This window comes from Salvelinus namaycush, chromosome 15, assembly GCF_016432855.1.
Source record: "Salvelinus namaycush isolate Seneca chromosome 15, SaNama_1.0, whole genome shotgun sequence".
In the NCBI taxonomy this organism is placed as follows: Eukaryota; Metazoa; Chordata; class Actinopteri; order Salmoniformes; family Salmonidae; genus Salvelinus; species Salvelinus namaycush.
In genome coordinates, this window is record NC_052321.1 from 5,687,582 (window position 1) to 5,705,877 (window position 18,296).

The 18,296-nt window shown below is 39.3% G+C and overlaps 2 protein-coding genes across 2 annotated transcripts in view; both read left to right on the top strand.

Moving 5' to 3' along the window:
• Positions 1–358: 358 nt before the first annotated feature.
• Positions 359–7,369, top strand: LOC120059739 (matrilin-3-like). Its single transcript, XM_039008793.1, has 5 exons — positions 359–386; positions 1,741–2,310; positions 3,842–3,967; positions 7,001–7,114; positions 7,323–7,369. The coding sequence occupies exons 1-5, from the start codon at positions 359–361 to the stop codon at positions 7,367–7,369; spliced, it is 885 nt and encodes a 294-aa protein (XP_038864721.1).
• Positions 7,370–8,702: 1,333 nt separating this feature from the next.
• The window catches only part of wdr35 (WD repeat domain 35), a 59,145-nt gene continuing 49,551 nt past the window's right edge, over positions 8,703–18,296 (top strand). Inside the window, exons 1-7 of the mRNA XM_039009250.1 lie at positions 8,703–9,033; positions 9,415–9,532; positions 10,786–10,857; positions 10,936–11,028; positions 16,370–16,498; positions 16,797–16,930; positions 17,109–17,274. Coding sequence (XP_038865178.1) covers positions 9,010–9,033; positions 9,415–9,532; positions 10,786–10,857; positions 10,936–11,028; positions 16,370–16,498; positions 16,797–16,930; positions 17,109–17,274 — 736 coding nt within the window. The 5' untranslated portion in view covers positions 8,703–9,009. The remainder of the gene's footprint in view (positions 9,034–9,414; positions 9,533–10,785; positions 10,858–10,935; positions 11,029–16,369; positions 16,499–16,796; positions 16,931–17,108; positions 17,275–18,296) is intronic.

An 18,296-nucleotide genomic window follows, 5' to 3' on the forward strand; every position in this document is an offset into this window, starting at 1 on the left:
TTATTTTTAATCTTTATTTTTCATTTTTCATCAGCTTTTTTGCATCTGTACTCAATTGCTAGCAGACAGGACCGATTCTTAAGGCTAGCAGCCAGCCTCTTACTGATGCTTAAGGCTATACGCGTTTTTTTTGTACTTCACGTCATCACCATGTAAGCCATAGGCGCTGGACCAAAAACAATAACCATTGCTCTACTGCATCTTCCTCCCTGGTGGTGGCCCAAAGCACATGGCGATAATCACTAGTACTAGCAGCCACACAGGAAATGGCCACCAGTCATGTACCTCCAGCTCACCTCCTTGAGGGGTTCATTAAAAATGACTTTTTGTTCTTCTTATACCTGTGACAGCACTGATGATGGGGGTCATCATCAGTGCTGTCACAGGTATAAGAAGAACAAAAAGTCATTTTTAATGAACCCCTCAAGGACTGATTGATTGCTGGGAAGAAATCTGACACCCCTCCCTTCTGTTGGTGCTCTTATCCCTTTCTTTTTCCAGTCTCTTATCTTGTTCAATGATTGAGCAGGTGCTGTGGTAAAAGTCACTATTGTTTTTTTAATGTCCTCTGCAGGTGAATCTTGAGAGAAATAGGATAAACATGTGCTTACTATACTACATGGGATGAATTGACTTCCAAATTTAACCTTTATTTAGCTAGGCAAGTCAGTTAAGAACAAATTCTTATTTACAATGACGGCCTACCCGGGGAACAGTAAAGCGACAGATTTTTTTTTTTTACCTTGTCAGCTCAGGGATTCAATCCTGCAACCTTTCGGTTACTGGCCCAATGCTCTAACCGCTAGGCAATCTGCCGTCCCTAGTTACCATGTTTACTTCCCTCAGAAAAGGTCAGAAACGAAGCTTTGTTTCATCTCGTATCCATTCTTAATCCACTTTACTTCAGATTCCTTTATTACTTCAGATTCCTTTAGACTTTTATTTTTACTGCTTTTTTTTGTAGCATATCGTTGCTGTGTGTAAAGAAGCATGCACGATCACCCGCTTAAAAACTAACGTTCCCATCCAATCTTTTTTTAAATAGTAGCACATGTTAATAAGGTGACTTGCTAAAACCTTAAGCAACTCCAGGCCTGAATGTGAAGCCTGAATGTGTTTGATATATATACTGAATGTACAAAACATTAGGAACACCTGCTCTTTCCATAACACAGACTGACCAGGTGAATCCAGGTGAAAGCTATACATCCTTATTGATGTCACTTGTTAAACCCACTTCAATCAGTGTAGATGAAGACTTGAGACAATTGAGATATGGATTGTGTATGTGTGCCATTGAGAGGGTGAATGGGCAAGACAAAATATTTAAGTGCCTTTGAACAGGGTATGGTAGTAGGTGCCAGGCGCACCGGTTTGAGTGTGTCAAGAACTGCAACGTTGCTGGGTTTTTCCATGCTCAAAAGTTTCCAGTGTGTATCAAGAATGGTCCACCACCCAAAGGACATCCAGCCAACTTGACACAACTGTGTGAAGCATTGGAGTCAACATAGGCCAGCATCCCTGTGGAACACTTTCAACACCTTGTAGAGTCCATACCCCGATGAATTGAGCCTGTTTTAAGGGTGGTGCAACTCGATATTAGGAAGTTGTGCCTAATGTTTTGTACACTCAGTGTATATGACAGAGGATGTCTGGCTAGCAGTTCCCTGTCAAAGTGTGTAGAGCAAACCATTTCACCCTCTGTGGTAAAAACCTATGTCACGTTCTTTTCCCTCGCAGAAACCCACTGCAAAAGCCGCCCCCTAGATCTGGTGTTCATCATCGACAGCTCCCGTAGCGTACGCCCCCAAGAATTTGAGAAGGTCAAAATCTTCTTGGCTGACATGGTCGACACCCTCGAGATTGGCGCAGACGCCACACGTGTTGCCGTTGTGAACTACGCTAGCACAGTGAAGATTGAGTTCCTGCTCAAGACGCACTTCGACAAGCCGGGCCTGAAAGCAGCGTTGGCGCGCATCGAATCCTTAGCGGCTGGCACCATGACGGGGCTAGCCATCAAGACGGCCATGGAGGAGACCTTCACCGAGGGATCGGGCGCCCGGCTAACCAACAAGAACATCGCCAAGGTGGCCATCATCGTGACGGACGGGCGGCCCCAGGACACGGTGGAGGAGGTTGCCGCGGCGGCGAGGGCGGCAGGCATCGAGATCTACGCAGTCGGGGTGGACAGGGCGGACATGAAGTCCCTGCGTCTCATGGCCAGTCTGCCATTGGACGAACACGTGTTCTACGTGGAGACTTACGGCGTCATCGAGAAGCTCACGTCCAAGTTCAGGGAAACGCTGTGTGGTAAGAGAATGAGGCTAGTGCTCAGGCTTAGGTGAGAGATAAGTCATGTTTGCAAGTCCTCCTATAATAGCGATGCACAATTGAATAAGAGCCTCAGTCCTGCTGGTTTTAGTTTCTTTCAGTCCTTGACACCTACTAATGTTACTGACCACCCAGGAAACATACCTGGTTTCCCAGTTCTAAACTAGCTGTTCGATTCCCAGTTCAGTTCTAAACTAGTTGTAGGATTCCCAGGTCTATACTGGTTGTTGGATTCCCAGGTCTAAACTAGTTGTAGGATTCCCAGGTCTATACTATTTGTAGGATTCCCAGGTCTATACTAGTTGTTGGATTCCCAGGTCTAAACTAGTTGTAGGATTCCCAGTTCAGTTCTAAACTAGTTGTAGGATTCCCAGGTCTATACTAGTTGTTGGATTCCCAGGTCTAAACTAGTTGTAGGATTCCCAGGTCTATACTAGTTGTAGGATTCCCAGGTCTATACTAGTTGTTGGAATCCCAGGTCTAAACTAGTTGTAGGATTCCCAGGTCTAAACTAGTTGTAGGATTCCCAGGTCTAAACTAGTTGTTGGTTTCCCAGGTCTAAACTAGTTGTTGGATTCCCAGGTCTAAACTAGTTGTTGGTTTCCCAGGTCTAAACTAGTTGTTGGTTTCCCAGGTCTAAACTAGTTGTTGGTTTCCCAGGTCTATACTAGTTGTTGGATTCCCAGGTCTAAACTAGTTGTAGGATTCCCAGTTCAGTTCTAAACTAGTTGTAGGATTCCCAGGTCTAACCTAGTTGTTGGTTTCCCAGGTCTAAACTAGTTGTTGGTTTCCCAGGTCTAAACTATTTGTTGGATTCCCAGATCTAAACTAGTTGTTGGTTTCCCAGGTCTAAACTAGTTGTTGGTTTCCCAGGTCTAAACTAGTTGTTGGTTTCCCAGGTCTAAACTAGTTGTTGGTTTCCCAGGTCTAAACTAGTTGTTGGTTTCCCAGGTCTAAACTAGTTGTAGGATTCCCAGTTCAGTTCTAAACTAGTTGTAGGATTCCCAGGTCTAACCTAGTTGTTGGTTTCCCAGGTCTAAACTAGTTGTTGGTTTCCCAGGTCTAAACTATTTGTTGGATTCCCAGATCTAAACTAGTTGTTGGTTTCCCAGGTCTAAACTAGTTGTTGGTTTCCCAGGTCTAAACTAGTTGTTGGTTTCCCAGGTCTAAACTAGTTGTTGGTTTCCCAGGTCTAAACTAGTTGTTGGTTTCCCAGGTCTAAACTAGCTTTTGTTTAAAAATCAAGAATGGAAACCAGCAGATGCAGCTCCCGAGGACTGGTGTTGTGCACCTGTACCCAAAAAACATTGACTAATAGTAATAATTATTTCAACATTTAATGTGAAACAGTGATAAAAAAATAAATAATAGATTCCGTATGATAACCCTCAATTGACCAATTAGAAAGTAATTAATAATTTACCTGAATTAATTCTAACCTGATTAATCCTGTTCAAGGTGATGATGTTGTCAGACTAAACCAATCAGCTGTGAGGATGTTTGTTTACAGGTGTGGACGCCTGTGCCCTGGGACACGACTGCGACCACATATGTGTCAACAACAACAACAACAACTCGTACGCCTGCAAGTGTCGAGAAGGCTATACACTGAATGCAGACAAGAAAACATGCTCACGTAAGGACCACAAGCCTCTATCGGGAATGTGGATAGCACTTTGTTCGATAGGTACCTACATAAGGACTTCATAACACATTCATAACCCATGAATAACCCATATATAAGCAAGCATTTCCCAACAACCACAGGTTGATTTTTGTGATACTTATACTGCAGATTTCAACGATTGTTGACATAAGTATTTATGAAATGCTCATGTACTGCTTATGAAGGTGTTATGTCATGTATGAGTTATGAATGTATTATGAAGTACTTATGTAGGTAGCCTTCAAATAAAGTGTTACCGGAATGTTTTTGTGTGCAGGGGACATTTTTACTGTATTTATTGTGTAATACAGAAATGGGAGGGTAACAAAACAAGCCTCGTATTTAGGGGCAAAGGTCAATATTAATGTGAAAGATTTTGTCTTATGTTTACACTTGGCAGCAGGTTCTTTGCAAAACCAAAACCAGAACCAGAACCAAAACCAGAACCAGAACCAGAACCAAAACCAAAACCCAAACCAAAATGGATCAGGTTCCAACGGTTGGTGCACCTTTATTTCAGAATTCATAGGCTAGAAATCCTAAGTGCTGCTGTTATGGTATGCATGCCCAGTGCTTGAAGTGGACTGAAATAGATGCCACAGTCATTCTGGCTGCTGGTACTGTTATATTTATTATTCTACAAGAGGTGGAGAAACTCATGATGTCGAACATTTAAGGTGCTCCCGGAACTCAGTCCCTGTGTGTTCCTGCCAAAGTCAAGCACTGTGCATGCCACTATCCAATGCGTTTACGCCATCTTTGCTAGCTAACATTGCTTTGTCCCCTCTTCACCTTATATGGCTAATACATGGTGAGTTTGTTGTGATGCGTCGGCGTGGCTTATTTAGCATTAAAACCCACAGAGCTGCAGAGTAGCCCGGGCTGCAGGGCTAGAGCTCTCGACCTGCCTTGGTTATCGACGGTTCCAAGAGCGTCCGCCTGGACAACTTTGAGCTGGTGATGAGTCGGTGCTGGCACTGTCCAGTTTGACCTGATCCAGTACACCAGCTCAGTCCGGACCTAGTTCACCTTAAACCACCAAGAAGGCAGTGAGAGGTGTTCTGTACATGGGCTCCGTGTTGGTCCTGCTCCACCTGCTGGACAGGAGCTTCACACAGGGAGAAGGCACCAGGCCAAAGTGCCCCGGGTGGCCATCGTGCTGACGGATGGACAGTTGCAAAACGACATCTCGGAGCATGCCTGGAACCTTAAAGAGCAAGGTGAGAGACCTTTTTCTTAAACAGTATAATGTAACACCATTTTATTGAGTTGAACATATCTGAAATTGTAAGATGACAACTCCAAACTCTAAAATGACTCACTTTTTTTGTTTGTTCATCCAGTACATTTTTTGAGTTCATTATATGAATGTATGTTTCCTCCTACCGTAGCTGTGTAATAATTAAACATCCAACCCGATGTATATCATGCACCCTATCACAATTTTGAGTTTGTCTAAAGAGTGACCTTTGTCCTGTCCTGTCTTCCTTCTCTCTTTTCTCAGGTGTGGAGATGTACGCGGTGGGTTAAACGGAGGAGAGCGAGCTCCTGGAGATTGCCTCTGAGCCCCACAACCAGCATTACGTTCACTCGGCTGACTTTAGCACCGTGGACTCCATAAAGAGCAAGTTCTGCCACTGTAAGGAAGAAGGAAATGGATACGCATGGGAAGGTGCAGCATGAGCTAGCCGCTAGGGGAACAACAGCTAGATCCAGGAGAAGGACCCAAAGGAGGAGCCTGGTCGACTGACTTGTGTTTGGCCTCATACGTTTGTTGGACTGATGCCTGGGTATTTCAAATTGCATGCAGTCACCTGTGGTTTGTTTCACATCTACGGGAGACCTTGAAAAATCAAAGTATACATGATGGGTTTGTGTTATGATGAACAAGTGCTTGAATGAAGGGGCTTGTCTACTGCCTTGGTTAAAGCTTGAATTAATGGCTGACCTACTGCCTTGATTAAAGCTTGAATGAATGGCTGACCTACTGCCTTGGTTAAAGCTTGAATGAATGGCTGACCTACTGCCTTGATTAAAGCTTGAATGAATGGCTGACCTACTGCCTTGGTTAAAGCTTGAATGAATGGCTGGCCCTACTGCCTTGGTTAAAGCTTGAATTAATGGCTTGTCTACTGCCTTGATTAAAGCTTGAATGAATGGCTGACCTACTGCCTTGGTTAAAGCTTGAATGATTGGCTGACCTACTGCCTTGGTTAAAGCTTGAATTAATGGCTGACCTACTGCCTTGGTTAAAGCTTGAATGAATGGCTGGCCCTACTGCCTTGGTTAAAGCTTGAATGAATGGCTGGCCCTACTGCCTTGATTAAAGCTTTGAAGTGATTGTTAACCTTTTGCCAAACCCAATTGATTTACCATTGACTTCCCCTCGATGATCTAAAAAAACTTCACCTGATCTTTGACTAACTACTTGACATTACTTGACTGTATGCATTGTCTGTATTGGAAGTTTTGACTTTACATTAAGTGAACTAGTTGTAACACTTTACATTACGTTGCTCCAATAACCTCATAGTAACAGGGAAATGTAATATTTGATTGCATTGTGCAATTTGTAACTACACAATTCGTTTCCTTGTAACCACTATGGAAAATGATTTTAATAGATCCCTAGGTGTGAAAGAAGTGACACTTTATGTTTCTAGCTACTGTGTAACACAGGGGGCTGCTGAGGGGAGGACGGCTCATAATAATGGCTGGAATGGAGTGAATGGAATGGCATCAAACACACGGAAACCATGGAAACTATGTGTTTGCTGTATTTGATACCATTCCACCTATCCCGCTCCAGCCATTACCACGAGCCCATCCTACTCAACCAACCTCCTGTGCGTAATACTGAGTAGCCTATCATATTTAGATGACCAAAATAATACAGGAAAAGCTAAAAGATAAGTTGTTTATTGGTAACTGCAGTAACTTAATGTCAAGTTTTTCATAAAAAATGTAGCATTTATTCATTATTGCCATTGATGTCTTTTTCAGAGGACGCGAATGAGATGAGTGGGAATGAGCTGAGTGAAGACGCCTGTATGTGTGAGGCTCAGATTGCGTTCCAGATGAAGATGCAATCCACCATAAAGCAGCTGACCAACAAACATATCCTTTTAACCTCACCGGTCGTTTTTATAATGGGTAAGGGTGGTATTTATATAGGGCTTTACACAAGATCTCAAAGCCACTACCACCAGCTGCAATATTGTATGGCCATGTGCATATTAGTCTACTTTGAACTGTTACACTTCCCTATTACACTTCAGTATATGCATTGAAGAAGACAAGTTATTTCCTTGACTGTTATTTCCACTTGATGACCTATCGAGGAAAGTGACCCAGTTTGGAGGCAGGCGTTGATTCTAAAGAAGAGGACGCTGCAGAGAGACCATTCAGAGCTCACCCAGTTAACCTCAATCTAAAATGGCTGTATAGTTTTCCTATTTTTAGCGACCGTCATTATTGACAACAGTCCATTTTGGAGTTATCGTACTGTATACCCTCCTTCAATATATGTGTTTTTAGATCTAAAACAATGTATTTACCATTGAATGACATGGCCAATAATGTTTCATTTGCTCACAACAGATGTCCCCCATTTCATTTTTAAAACTAGGAACAAAGACCAAAGTTGACTTTTTTTTGCACAATATTTGTCTGCCCGTGGTGGCACCTTTCCAGTTTAACAACATTCCATCTTCCACCACATCACCTATAATAAAGAGGAAGCAATACAGGCTCCATCACTGACAAGTGATTTGTTTCCTTATTGTGGTGCAAGATAAATGACAGACACACGGAATATAATTTCTGTCAATATATGGTGTTCTATTGTTCTATTTTCTAGTGTTCTATTTTGGATATTTGTACAAATGTACACATTAAATACATATTTTGAACAAATCTCATATTAACATTGTTTCTGTCCATATTTTTTTGTCATAAAGATTAAAGTGCTACATGCATATACTGTATATACGTCAAGCACAATATAAAAAAACATAAGAAATACCTTTGCTGGCTGTCTCCAAGTCCACCAGCTACTAAACAATTTGTATCGAGAATAATTAACCCCCCCTAAAAAAGGAGAGACTGAAAAGGGATTGTCAAGTTCATATATGCCATTTCGCAGACACTTTTATCCAAAACAACTTTAGGTCATGCTTGCATACTTACATCCAAAGTGAATACAGTTGTAACTACAATTTCATGTATGGGTGGTCGTGTGAATCAAACCCTCAACCCTGGTGTTGCAAGCACCATGACCTACCAACTGAGAGCCATACATGACCAAGGAATTTTACAGACTAGCCCTAATGATAAAAAGTATGCACATAATGTTGCCAAACATTTCCCAGACTGAGCCATTCTGTAGATATTCTAATACATGGCTCTGGCATTTCCCATTTCAGAAGTGTTTACATACACAAATGGGAACAGTGCATGTGTAACGGATGTGAAATGGCTAGCTAGTTAGCGGGTATGGGCGAGGGGACGGACGTAAAGATAAACCGTTACACATGGAGATAATAAACTTGGAGTAAAGAGACAAACATGCAGAAGGGAGTGCAACGAACAAGGACTACAACACAGCACAGATATAAATAATGATGGACTACAATTACCGCAATGTTGAGAGCGGAAGCCTCGACAAAGAGCTTTCCGGTGTGTGGTTACCAGGGATACAGATGAATGCGAAGTCGAAGTGCTGCAAAAAAAATCTGGCTTGTGAATTTATTTTATGAAGGAAACCCATAGCTATGAGATGAAATAAATTCTCACCTATGAATGTATCTTGCGCGGAGTTTGCTAGCTATATTCTAGAATAGTTTGTTTGTAAACTGTTTGACAACGGTGACTGAATCTCCAGCTAGCTAACGTTACTTCCATAAGCTAGCTAGCAAGTTGCTAGCGTTAGCTCTCTAACATCGCTAGCTGGCTAATGTTAGCTTTAGCAAGCAAGTTCTAGTGAACGTGTGTTGAGTCACTTGGCAGCAACGATGTTTATTTATCTCAGTAAGAAGGTAGGCATCCATTTCGGTGACATTTAGCTGTCAGATAGTTTTGTTGATACGCGTGAAGCTTCCATACGTCTCTCACTTGTTGCCTATCAAGACGAGAGCCGCATCAACATGTCATTATGATTAGGCTAATATTGTATTCATCACCATCATGCACACAGTCTCTTGCATGCTTGAGCCAGCCATTTACTACTTGCTAGCTAGCTAGTTATGAGACCTGTAAACTAACGTTAGTCATACTGTGCATGTTACTAACTGGGATAGCAGGAACATTTGTCAGAGCCTGTTGGCATAAGCAATACAATCAATGTCCCTTTTGCCTACAACAGTAACAACCAGTTATAATCAATTTGATCTAAATGCACAATCCTCTTCCCCTCTCAGATTGCCATCCCCAACAACATACGGCTGAAGTGTGTGTCATGGAACAAAGACCAAGGCTTTATAGCCTGTGGAGGGGATGAGGGTCTTCTCAAAGTCCTGAAGCTGGAGACACAGACAGGTGAACAAGCTTTCCAACACAAGTTACCTCTATAAATTGAAATTTGCTGAGAGTACCATCTGAGCTATGTTATGCAATGTTTCCAAACCCATTTGATTCAGATTCATTTGAGTTATTTAGCAGACACTTTTATCCAGAGTGACTTACAGGAGCAATTAGGTTTAGTGGTTCAACGCTCTTAACCGTGATGCTACCTGCCTCCCTGATTCCAAATGTTTGTGAAACAGAGCTAGAGTAGCTAATTGTATGTGAAAAACAGTTTAAAACCAAAATCAGCTTGGCAACAGTAGACATATTCTGCCAGCAGTATTATGTCAATTAGAAAGTAGGATGGTGAGTTTCTATCTGAGCTTTACCCCAGTGTGTTACCTAAAGGGTTCAGACTTTTCTGTTTCCATTGGCACGCATGTCTCACGGGACCATGGCCCCGGCGGACTTGCTCTGACTTGGGGCTAAGGCCTGGCCACCGGTACTTTTCAGCTGGCATTTACAGAACAATGGCTAACTGTGGACTTGTAACACCTTGTCACAAAGCAACTGTCTTGATGATGCAGAGGCTGTTGATTCTGCTCACCCCAAGTCTCTAGTGTCACACTCCCGATGGAAACACAATTACACTAGAGCCTACATTAACATAAAACACTGGTGTGGGGTAAGTCTTAGGTGGAAGTGCAGTATAATGGTGTCAGGGACCTATTTGCTCGGGCTTCTCTGTATTAGGCTACTTTAGAGCTATGATATGATTCAAGAAGCGTGTGATGTTGACAGGCTTATTTAACTCACTATAGGCTAGATAATCAAATCAAATGTTATTGGTCACATACACGTGTTTAGCAGATGTTATTGTGGGTGTAGCGAAATGCTTGTGCTTCTAGTTCCGACAGTGCAGTAATATCTAACAAGTAATATCTAACAATTTCACGACAAATACCTAATGCACACAAATCTAAGTAAAGGAATGGAATTATAAATATATGGATTGGATATATAAATATATGGACGAGATTGGCTTGGTTTAGGCTTGAGCATTTCAAATCATGCAAAAATTGGCACTTTTTGTATCCAGAGAAGAAGAAACACTTAAGGAATAATTACTTAGTGTTAGGAATTACTGTACTAGTATCCTATAAAGAAATTAGGAGTGTCCTATATATGTAAGTAGCCTAACAATAGTGTTGCCGCTGTAATTGTAAAAACACACAAAAAAAAAACCATGACCTCTTGTTCTCTTTGGCGCTGTGAACTTTCAACAGACGATGCCAAACTCAAAGGACTTGCAGCACCCAGCAATTTGTCAATGAATCAGACACTTGAAGGCCACAGTGGTAAGTAAAGTGCTATTATGCCTCTTTCTGGGAGCCAGTGGGACCTCTGAACTCTGTTTGTTGTTTGGTATGACACAGGTGCAGTCCAGGTTGTGACGTGGAATGAGCAGTACCAGAAGCTTACCACGAGTGACCAGAATGGTCTCATTATTGTGTGGATGCTCTACAAAGGTAGGCTACACTGTATAGTCACATGTACTGATAATAATGTATGGGGGGGGTTGGTAAAACACAGGATCCATCAGGATGCCTGTGGTCAGAAAGACTGTAGGCGTATTACACTTGAAGGATATGTCAAGTCAGAGAAACACTTCAGCCATCTTGAAGCCATCTCAGTGTTGTCCATTTCTGTTGACTATTTAATGTATGACATAATGATATGGTGTGGGACTATGTGATGATTATAATGATATGGTGTGTGACTAGGTGATGATTATAATGATATGGTGTGGGACTATGTGATGATTATAATGATATGGTGTGTGACTAGGTGATGATTATAATGATATGGTGTGTGACTGTGATGATTATAATGATATGGTGTGTGACTATGTGATGATTATAATGATATGGTGTGTGACTATGTGATGATTATAATGATATGGTGTGTGACTATGTGATGATTATAATGATATGGTGTGTGACTATGTGATGATTATAATGATATGGTGTGTGACTATGTGATGATTATAATGATATGGTGTGTGACTATGTGATGATTATAATGATATGGTGTGTGACTATGTGATGATTATAATGATATGGTGTGTGACTAGGTGATGATTATAATGATATGGTGTGGGACTATGTGATGATTATAATGATATGGTGTGTGACTAGGTGATGATTATAATGATATGGTGTGTGACTAGGTGATGATTATAATGATATGGTGTGTGACTATGTGATGATTATAATGATATGGTGTGGGACTATGTGATGATTATAATGATATGGTGTGTGACTAGGTGATGATTATAATGATATGGTGTGTGAATAGGTGATGATTATAATGATATGGTGTGTGACTATGTGATGATTATAATGATATGGTGTGGGACTATGTGATGATTATAATGATATGGTGTGTGACTATGTGATGATTATAATGATATGATGTGTGACTATGTGATGATTATAATGATATGGTGTGTGACTAGGTGATGATTATAATGATATGGTGTGTGACTATGTGATGATTATAATGATATGGTGTGTGACTATGTGATGATTATAATGATATGGTGTGTGACTATGTGATGATTATAATGATATGGTGTGTGACTAGGTGATGATTATAATGATATGGTGTGGGACTATGTGATGATTATAATGATATGGTGTGGGACTATGTGATGATTATAATGATATGGTGTGTGACTATGTGATGATTATAATGATATGGTGTGGGACTATGTGATGATTATAATGATATGGTGTGTGACTATGTGATGATTATAATGAAATGGTGTGTGACTATGTGATGATTATAATGATATGGTGTGTGACTATGTGATGATTATAATGATATGGTGTGTGACTATGTGATGATTATAATGATATGGTGTGTGACTATGTGATGATTATAATGATATGGTGTGGGACTATGTGATGATTATAATGATATGGTGTGGGACTATGTGATGATTATAATGATATGGTGTGGGACTATGTGATGATTATAATGATATGGTGTGTGACTATGTGATGATTATAATGATATGGTGTGTGACTATGTGATGATTATAATGATATGGTGTGTGACTATGTGATGATTATAATGATATGGTGTGTGACTATGTGATGATTATAATGATATGGTGTGTGACTATGTGATGATTATAATGATATGGTGTGTGACTATGTGATGATTATAATGATATGGTGTGGGACTATGTGATGATTATAATGATATGGTGTGTGACTATGTGATGATTATAATGATATGGTGTGGGACTATGTGATGATTATAATGATATGGTGTGTGAATAGGTGATGATTATAATGATATGGTGTGTGACTATGTGATGATTATAATGATATGGTGTGGGACTATGTGATGATTATAATGATATGGTGTGTGACTATGTGATGATTATAATGAAATGGTGTGTGGCTATGTGATGATTATAATGATATGGTGTGTGACTATGTGATGATTATAATGATATGGTGTGTGACTATGTGATGATTATAATGATATGGTGTGTGACTATGTGATGATTATAATGATATGGTGTGTGACTATGTGATGATTATAATGATATGGTGTGGGACTATGTGATGATTATAATGATATGGTGTGGGACTATGTGATTATTATAATGATATGGTGTGTGACTATGTGATGATTATAATGATATGGTGTGTGACTATGTGATGATTATAATGATATGGTGTGTGACTATGTGATGATTATAATGATATGGTGTGGGACTATGTGATGATTATAATGATATGGTGTGTGACTATGTGATTATTATAATGATATGGTGTGGGACTATGTGATGATTATAATGATATGGTGTGTGAATAGGTGATGATTATAATGATATGGTGTGTGACTAGGTGATGATTATAATGATATGGTGTGTGACTAGGTGATGATTATAATGATATGGTGTGTGACTAGGTGATGATTATAATGATATGGTGTGTGACTAGGTGATGATTATAATGATATGGTGTGTGACTATGTGATGATTATAATGATATGGTGTGGGACTATGTGATGATTATAATGATATGGTGTGTGACTAGGTGATGATTATAATGATATGGTGTGGGACTATGTGATGATTATAATGATATGGTGTGGGACTATGTGAGGATTATAATGATATGGTGTGGGACTATGTGATGATTATAACGATATGGTGTGGGACTATGTGATGATTATAATGATATGGTGTGTGACTAGGTGATGATTATAATGATATGGTGTGTGACTAGGTGATGATTATAATGATATGGTGTGTGACTATGTGATGATTATAATGATATGGTGTGTGACTATGTGATGATTATAATCATATGGTGTGTGACTATGTGATGATTATAATGATATGGTGTGTGACTATGTGATGATTATAATGATATGGTGTGTGACTATGTGATGATTATAATGATATGGTGTGGGACTATGTGATGATTATAATGATATGGTGTGTGACTAGGTGATGATTATAATGATATGGTGTGTGACTAGGTGATGATTATAATGATATGGTGTGTGACTATGTGATGATTATAATGATATGGTGTGTGACTATGTGATGATTATAATGATATGGTGTGGGACTATGTGATGATTATAATGATATGGTGTGGGACTAGGTGATGATTATAATGATATGGTGTGGGACTATGTGATGATTATAATGATATGGTGTGTGACTATGTGATGATTATAATGATATGGTGTGTGACTATGTGATGATTATAATGATATGGTGTGTGACTATGTGATGATTATAATGATATGGTGTGTGACTATGTGATGATTATAATGATATGGTGTGTGACTATGTGATGATTATAATGATATGGTGTGTGACTATGTGATGATTATAATGATATGGTGTGTGACTATGTGATGATTATAATGATATGGTGTGTGACTATGTGATGATTATAATGATATGGTGTGTGACTAGGTGATGATTATAATGATATGGTGTGTGACTATGTGATGATTATAATGATATGGTGTGTGACTAGGTGAGGATTATAATGATATGGTGTGGGACTAGGTGATGATTATAATGATATGGTGTGTGACTATGTGATGATTATAATGATATGGTGTGGGACTATGTGATGATTATAATGATATGGTGTGTGACTATGTGATGATTATAATGATATGGTGTGGGACTATGTGATGATTATAATGATATGGTGTGTGACTATGTGATAATTATAATGATATGGTGTGTGACTATGTGATGATTATAATGATATGGTGTGGGACTATGTGATGATTATAATGATATGGTGTGTGACTAGGTGATGATTATAATGATATGGTGTGTGACTATGTGATGATTATAATGATATGGTGTGTGACTATGTGATGATTATAATGATATGGTGTGTGACTATGTGATGATTATAATGATATGGTGTGTGACTATGTGATGATTATAATGATATGGTGTGTGACTATGTGATGATTATAATGATATGGTGTGTGACTATGTGATGATTATAATGATATGGTGTGTGACTATGTGATGATTATAATGATATGGTGTGTGACTATGTGATGATTATAATGATATGGTGTGTGACTATGTGATGATTATAATGATATGGTGTGTGACTAGGTGATGATTATAATGATATGGTGTGTGACTAGGTGATGATTATAATGATATGGTGTGGGACTATGTGATGATTATAATGATATGGTGTGTGACTATGTGATGATTATAATGATATGGTGTGGGACTATGTGATGATTATAATGATATGGTGTGTGACTAGGTGATGATTATAATGATATGGTGTGTGACTAGGTGATGATTATAATGATATGGTGTGTGACTAGGTGATGATTATAATGATATGGTGTGGGACTATGTGATGATTATAATGATATGGTGTGGGACTATGTGATGATTATAATGATATGGTGTGTGAATAGGTGATGATTATAATGATATGGTGTGGGACTATGTGATGATTATAATGATATGGTGTGTGACTATGTGATGATTATAATGATATGGTGTGTGACTATGTGATGATTATAATGATATGGTGTGTGACTATGTGATGATTATAATGATATGGTGTGTGACTATGTGATGATTATAATGATATGGTGTGGGACTAGGTGATGATTATAATGATATGGTGTGTGACTATGTGATGATTATAATGATATGGTGTGTGACTATGTGATGATTATAATGATATGGTGTGTGACTATGTGATGATTATAATGATATGGTGTGTGACTAGGTGATGATTATAATGATATGGTGTGTGACTAGGTGATGATTATAATGATATGGTGTGGGACTATGTGATGATTATAATGATATGGTGTGGGACTATGTGATGATTATAATGATATGGTGTGTGACTATGTGATGATTATAATGATATGGTGTGTGACTATGTGATGATTATAATGATATGGTGTGTGACTATGTGATGATTATAATGATATGGTGTGTGACTATGTGATGATTATAATGATATGGTGTGTGACTAGGTGATGATTATAATGATATGGTGTGTGACTATGTGATGATTATAATGATATGGTGTGTGACTATGTGATGATTATAATGATATGGTGTGTGAATAGGTGATGATTATAATGATATGGTGTGTGACTAGGTGATGATTATAATGATATGGTGTGTGACTATGTGATGATTATAATGATATGGTGTGTGACTATGTGATGATTATAATGATATGGTGTGTGACTATGTGATGATTATAATGATATGGTGTGTGACTATGTGATGATTATAATGATATGGTGTGTGACTAGGCTGCTGGTACGAGGAGATGATTAACAACAGGAACAAGTCCGTGGTGAGGAGCATGAGTTGGAATGCAGATGGCCAGAAGATTTGTATTGTTTACGAGGACGGGGCAGTCATTGTTGGATCTGTAGATGGTAAGTGCTCCTCTCTTTAACACGTCTGTCTGGACAGTTTGGTTTGTTTTCCCAAACAGAGATTAAGCCTAGTCTTGGGCTAAGAAACACTTCCAAAAGAGGATACCCTAAGAATTGTTTTTCTAATTCATTCACTGGGTTCATCGGGTTATTTCAGTTTTTAACAGTCAGAACAAGTTGTCATTGCATAGCTATTGATTTCTCACACCCGTTGTATAGTATAATGGTAATGAGACAAGCATCATGACGAATATTCCACGTGGTTGTTTTATAATGGATGTGTTTTTTGTCTTTTTAGGTAACCGAATCTGGGGGAAAGAGCTCAAGGGAATTCAGCTCGCTCACGTGGCCTGGTCGCCAGATAGCAAGATCCTCCTTTTTGGGATGGCCAATGGGGAAATCCACATCTACGACAATCAGGGAAACTTCATTGTAAGTCTGGTAGCCTTTGAAAAAGATAGCAACACCCCAAAAGTAACAATGGATCGCACTTTTTGTACACTTAGTAAAGGTGCACGTTTCAATTGTTTTAGAGTGTTTAATGCAACCCCACTTCTGAAGAGTGGATAACTTAGTTCTAGGAGACTTTGAGATAATCATTATGTTGCAGATGAAGATGACTGTCAGCTGTCTGCATAACGTGACTGGAGCCATCAGTATCGCAGGGATCCACTGGTACGCAGGGTCAGAGGGCTACGTTGAGCCAGACTGCCCCTGCCTGGCCATCTGCTTCGATAACGGACGGTGTCAGGTCATGCGATACGAGAGTGATGAAAGTGAGTGAATTCGTTCAGAACTTTTGTGAAACAGCACAGTTAAAAATATATGGCAAATAGAAATCAAACTGGATGGAACATCAGAAAAAGATGGGTGAGGTTGAGGGTAGAGGAAGGATGAAATAGAACTATTGTAAAATAGATTGTGTTCATAAAATGTATATAGTATGTATAAGCTGGAAGTAGAAGCCTGGGTGTTGTTGTTCATTCGTTTGTTCCAATTAGTAGAAGGGTGGTTAAGTTAGTGGAAAATATAATAAATACGTTTAAAAAAAAATATATATGTATGTGTGTATGTAAAGTTGAAGTCGGAAGTTTACATACACTTAGGTTGGAGTCATTAAAACTTGTTTTTCAACCACTCCACAAATTTCTTGTTTTAACAAACGATAGTTTTGGCAAGTCGATTATGACATCTACTTTGTGCATGACACAAGTCATTTTTACAACAATTGTTTACAGACAGATTATTTCACTTCTAATTCACTGTATCACAATTCCAGTGGGTCAGAAGTTTACATACACTAAGTTGACTGTGCCTTTAAACAGCTTGGAAAATTCCAGAAAATGATGTCATGGCTTTAGAAGCTTCTGATAGGCTAATTGACATAATTTGAGTCAATTGGAGGTGTACCTGTGGATGTATTTCAAGGCCTACCTACAAACTCAGTGCCTCTTTGCTTGACATCATGGGAAAATCAAAAGAAATCAGCCAAGACCTCAGAAAAGAAATTGTAGATCTCCTGGTTCATCCTTGGGAGCAATTTCCAAACTCCTGAAGGTACCACGTTCATCTGTACAAACAATAGTACGCAAGTATAAACACCATTGGACCACACAGCCGTCATACCGCTCAGGAAAAAGACGCGTTCTGTCTCCTAGAGATGAACGTACTTTGGTGCGAAAAGTGCAAATCAATCCCAGAACAACAGCAAAGAACTTTGTGAAGATGCTGGAGGAAACGGGTACAAAAGTATCTATATCCACAGTAAATCGAGCCCTATATCGACATAACCTGAAAG

What these genes read in the sequence shown, in the direction of transcription:
- LOC120059739 (XM_039008793.1), top strand. Translation starts at nt 359, where the DNA reads ATGGGGGTCATCATCAGTGCTGTCACAG. An exon ending in GTTCAGGGAAACGCTGTGTG is followed by an intron (nt 2,311 to 3,841) that starts GTAAGAGAATGA and finishes GTTTGTTTACAG; the next exon opens with GTGTGGACGCCTGTGCCCTG. An exon ending in AAAGCAGCTGACCAACAAAC is followed by an intron (nt 7,115 to 7,322) that starts ATATCCTTTTAA and finishes TGTTATTTCCAC; the next exon opens with TTGATGACCTATCGAGGAAA.